Source organism: Bidens hawaiensis, unplaced genomic scaffold, assembly GCF_021521415.1.
Source record: "Bidens hawaiensis isolate Kalapana, Puna unplaced genomic scaffold, B.hawaiensis_p1.1 tig00020036_1, whole genome shotgun sequence".
NCBI lineage: Eukaryota > Viridiplantae > Streptophyta > Magnoliopsida > Asterales > Asteraceae > Bidens > Bidens hawaiensis.
Window position 1 is genome coordinate 316,567 of NW_027493048.1, and position 5,581 is coordinate 322,147.

A 5,581-nucleotide genomic window follows, 5' to 3' on the forward strand; every position below is an offset into this window, starting at 1 on the left:
TCTGCACCCTATAGAAACAATAAATACAATTTAATCATCCATTAAATGATAAAAACCATGAATGGAACTTTAGAACATTGTTACAGTATGAAAATCAAGTTAACAAGACAAAATAACTACTTGAAGCTCAGAACATCCAAGAAGTATGAAACTATTGAGAAAATCAAAGGTTGAAAACGACACATACCGGTGATGGTTGTCTTTGATCTGACCCAGCAGCTTCAATCATTCCCTTTAAACACTTTCAAAACATGGGTATAGATAAGTCTTAGTCGATTATCATCATTACCAAACCTAAAAATATTTAAAAACATACCTTCAGGACGATTCTTCACCCTTTCTAGAATCTAACCCAATCTGATATATTTCTACTCTCATTCATCGATTTGAGGTGTAAATCTGAAACTGTTTGAAGCTTGTGTGCGATAGGGTTCTGTTAGTTCTCTCGCGTTGTATGTATGTATGTGTGATATTTAGGTTTTGAAATTTGAATATTGGCCTGACCGTGTGTTTTCAATTTAGGGGTTTCAGGATTTCAACCTTTCAAGTGCTAAAAAGACTTGTACAAGATGCATAAATCTATATATTGTACCCCTTAATTTTAAGAGTTTTTTTGATAAATTACCATTATATCCTTCCTATATATATTTTAATATAGTATAGATATATATATATATAGAGAGAGAGAGAAAAGATATAATACAATAATATCTTAACGTAAAGTAGGTACGTGAATACCTATATTCGCGAAATCGATCCATTAAATCACATCTAAACATCTCGGAAACATCAATACATACCCAATTAATCATCGATTCACCGAAAAAACAGATTTGAATTGTTAATCGATCAATTTTTTATCTTTTTTCACGAAACCTGTTTTTGAGCGTTTGAGGTTTCGGCTTAGCGTTTTAGGTTTTCGGCTGAGCGTTTTTGAGCGTTTATGTATTTTGCCTTTGTTTTTTGTCTTTTAGCGTCTCGCGTACCTATCGTACATTAAGGCATTATTTTCGACCTTATACATATATATATTGGATTGTAGTTAGATTTAGGTTGAAATAAGAACTATCACTTTTGTAAGAAGGCTAAGAAAAGTAGTATTTTAGTTTATTAATTAAATTTTAAAAACCCACTTTACACCCACCAGCATCTTCACCCAACCTATCTCCTAAGACTATCCTCTATGGTGAGGGGTATCGAAGCCCCTTCACAGTGTACCGTCAGCGCCACGTAAGCATCGAGGGGCATCGAAGCCCAACCAATAACGCCCCGCTACGGTTTAATGCCCCAAGGGCGCCCATATATGTGTGTGTGTGTGTGTGTGTGTAGGATTGATTTCTTTTGAGAACCGCTTTGAGTTTTAAGAACTCGTAAGAACTCAACGTAACAATTTTTTTTAAATCTTTTTACACATGTGTAATACGTAAGTGTAAGTAATGTACAAAAAATTACAGTATTTTTTTACACACCGAATCGACTTATTATATATGTGTAACTAACATTTAAATTTGTGTAATTATCAAAAATACTAATTATCTCCCCTGATTCATTTTTAATTAAATTTAATCTCCGCCACATATTTCATATCATTTAATTAAACGTGTGGTTCAAAATTAAGTTCTTAAAGTTCTTACAACTCGTCAAGTTCTCAAAATATCCCTTCTCTCTCTCTCTCTCTATATATATATATATATATATATATATATATATATATATATATATATATATATATATATATATATGGGAGGGTTATCCTAAAAACAAGTAGTTTCCTAGGAAAACTAGGAATAAATCATAGCCATTGGATCATGTTAATTAATGAAATTATCAAAAACCGTCATAGTTTCCTAGAATTACTCTTTTACCATTATAGCCAACATAGTTTTCTAGATTTATTCTTTCACCATATGTTGTAATGCCACATGTTAAAAATCTATTGATTCTTACCAGTTTTAGGAAATTCTTTCTTTTTATTTGAACCATTTTCTCTCTCTCTCTCTCTCTCTCTCTATATATATATATATATATATGCATGTGTGTGTGAGAGATGGAGAGAGAGGGCCCACCAATATTACCATTAGCGCTTGGCGTTCCAAAGACCCTTCCCCCTTTCAGCGCCTCCTCAAAAGCACTCTCTGCGGTGTGCAGGGGCAACGAAACCCCAATAATGCCCAATGGCGCCAAAAGCATCAAGTCTAAATTAATTTCAAAACTCCTGGATCTCAAAAACAACCACCATTCCACACCCACTGCCACCACAACCAGTTCGCCACCCAACGCCACCCCAGTGCCGCACCGTGGCTGCCGAAATCATTTCAGATGTGGTCGCGGAAAAACGAGTTCCCTTTGTCACTGGTGGCCACCCTATCTATACTATATATAATACACCAAATAAGGGCAAATTAAGACACCTTGGATTTAAGGGATTTACAAATTATTCAACACATGGTACAACCTTTAATACATTTAGGACATGGGCAAACTTGTCAACTACAAAAGTTAAATACAGTTACTTAATAATAGTTACAACATTAGCCCCTTCACTTTACTTAACTTTTGTAAATTTTAAAATTTGTTATAACTATGATCCTTGATCTTTCACTCTTTTGTGACTTTTATTTTCATTTTTAACTCAACTTCCCTCGTGATTTTTAAACATTAATAACTTTTTCATGCGCTAATATTTTTTAAAAAAATTACACCATAAAAACGAGCATGTTTTTCTCTTTAATTTGACTACCATATTGTTATAGTTTTTTAAATTTAAAAAAATAACATTTTACGTAAAGGCATTTGCGATCTGGTTTGGTTTTGATGGTTTTTAAATTAAACCGTGGGTCAAACCGTTGGGAACCGGTTTTTGTCATCGAAAACCGAAACGAACCTTTGAAAATTGTAAACGACCGGCCAAAAGTTAATGAAAAAATCAATGGTGAAATCAAACCAATGATCGGTTTAAACGTTTTTTTGGTTTCAAATCGAACAACGAACACTCATAAACTTGTTACATAATTACAAAGATATGTGTTTCCCGCTGCATCACGCGGGCACCCGTCTAGTCACCACCATACATACCACTATAGCCACAGCTTCAAATGGTAGGTTCGAACATAAACTGAACTGGGGGATGTCGGAACGTACCTTACTGATCGGAAGATCACTATTACAGTGTGTTGTGTTTTAGATTTCAAATTTGTTAACCTCATAAAACACAATTGTGTTTTTAACCTTTTAGGTGGGTTTTACATGAACTTCTTGTTCTTTTCCCTTATTTAAATAACATAACTATTAGTTATTTTGTGTGCACAAATGCATTTTTGCATTATTAAATTCATTATTTTATTTTTGTGTACATAGAACAAATTGGGTTTTTGGGAAAAGCACAATATACTACAAAGCCACAGTTGTGTTTTTAAAAGTATGATCAATGAAATAATTTCTCGATGTATTGTTTTGGAAAATAAAGCCTATTAACTTTTTTTAGTTTTTATATAACAATATTGTATTCATAATAAAGATAAAAAACGCTCGTTATTAAAGTGATTTTAAAAAAAAAACATGTTGTATAAAAAAGTTATTAAAGCTTTAAAACGATGGGGGAATTGACATTAGTCTTGCATGTGGGAAGAAAGAGTCAACAATTATGTTTTCCTAAAATATTTTTCTAAAATAAACTCAACCCTTCAAATTCAAAATTAATGGTATATATTAGTTCTTATCCTTCTTACAAAATTCATACTTTTATTTTAACTTAACCCTATATTTGTAATTATCTAACAATGATCGATTAAAAAAATTAAAATAAAATAAGAAAATAATTAAAATATTAAAAAAAACATGATCTTTGACTTTTCAATGAAAGATAGATTATAAACAATTAAATAAAATAAAAAAATGATAGGATAACGTATCGATTTAGATTATAAAAAAAAAAGATGAACTGAGTCAAAAATAAAAGTCGTGTCATTTGGGTCTTGTATATTAAATGTTTTTGGACTGCATAAAATGCATAAACACTACCTTTGCAAGTTGGACCAATTCTTAGATCAAAAAAGTCTTTTGGACTTATTTATAACGCAACTTCCAGTTGATTTCCATAATGAGTCAAGGTAGAATAATCTTTGGGAGTTATAAGATTACTTACTGAAAATCTTGCATATTCTTCAATATATATATATCATAAGTATTTGTTATCATCATACCAAATATTAGAGTTTGCAAATTGCAATGAAAATGAGCAAACTTTCTGGTTTTGTTGAACTCCTGAAAGCACCATTTAAAATCTTCACACAAAATGGAAAACTTATGGCCATCACAGCCACTGTCTACCTTATACTTTACTCCATATCTTACATCTTATTCATTCTTTCAGCCAATCCTGTTCTCATTGATCTCATGCTCAAGCTTTTCTCCTTAGCCTCTGCACGTCCCGGTACACCAGAGTTCACTGAACTCTTAGTCGCCATTCGTGATGATACGGGCATTTTCTTAGGAATCGAAGCGGCTTATATGGTTCTCTTCTTCTTCATCATAGTTTTTGCCCAAACCACGGTTATTATTATTGCATCATGCTATTACAATGGTTATGACTTGTCTCTAAAGGAACTTATCTTAAAGGTATCAAAAACATGGACTAGACCATTTGTTACTTTATTGTGTGTACAACTTCTTGCACTTGGTTACATAGTTTTCTTCCTTTTCCCTTTCTTGGTTCCATCACTTGTACTTTACGACCATCGTACAATCTTGATCACAGTCTTGATCTTAATCGCTATTATCTTCGTCACACTCTATATTTATTTATCAGTCGTTTGGTGTCTGGCTGTCGTTGTTTCGGTGGTTGAGGATATTTATGGGTATTCAGCACTTGGAAAAGCTGGAGAGCTTGTGAAAGGCAACAGGGTACATGGGTTTCTTCTGAACATTTTCCTTATTATTGTAGCGCTGGTTATTGTTATTATTGGATCTAAAGTATCGCCTGCAATGCCGATTGTTGTCGGGCTTATTCAAATGTTGTTGAGCGGGGTAGTGAGCATATTTCAGTTCATGGCATATAGCGGATTCTATTTTCAGTGTAAGAATGACATGTCGAAATCAGGAAGTTTGGAATATAGTCGCGTACCGAATGCACCTGTTGTTGATGAATATTTACCATAAATTTTGTAAAATTAAGCTACATGTATTGCTTTCCTTTTCTTCCAATATCCAGTAAAGTGTTCATGTATTATCTTATCACAAGAGTGTTGATTAATGAATGAAGTTTGAGTTCTCTTGATAATGCACTTTTCTTATACGTTATAGGGCCGGCTCAACTTTTCGGGGTCTAAGTGCTTTGGGTAGAGAAGGTTCAAGCAAGATGGGTAGCGGGTCAAAACATATGACTTTTAGTGAATTTTAATTTAATAAAAAGGTTAAAAATCCACGTTTAACAAATATTGTTCGAAAAATAAAGCTCAACGTACTTCAACAAATAGATACGCAGCGAATCTTTTCAATATGAGTGGTTCAAAACTAGAACAAAATCATCTCTAAGAACAAAACAAATCTAAAAGAACTAAATTACAAATAGATTATATTGATT

At 32.7% G+C, this 5,581-nt stretch overlaps 1 protein-coding gene across 1 annotated transcript; it reads left to right on the plus strand.

Annotated features, from left to right (window-relative positions):
- Positions 1–4,227: 4,227 nt before the first annotated feature.
- On the plus strand, positions 4,228–5,157 carry LOC143559768 (uncharacterized). The gene has a single exon (XM_077048242.1). The coding sequence runs from the start codon at positions 4,228–4,230 to the stop codon at positions 5,155–5,157; it is 930 nt and encodes a 309-aa protein (XP_076904357.1).
- The last annotated feature ends 424 nt before the right edge of the window (positions 5,158–5,581 follow it).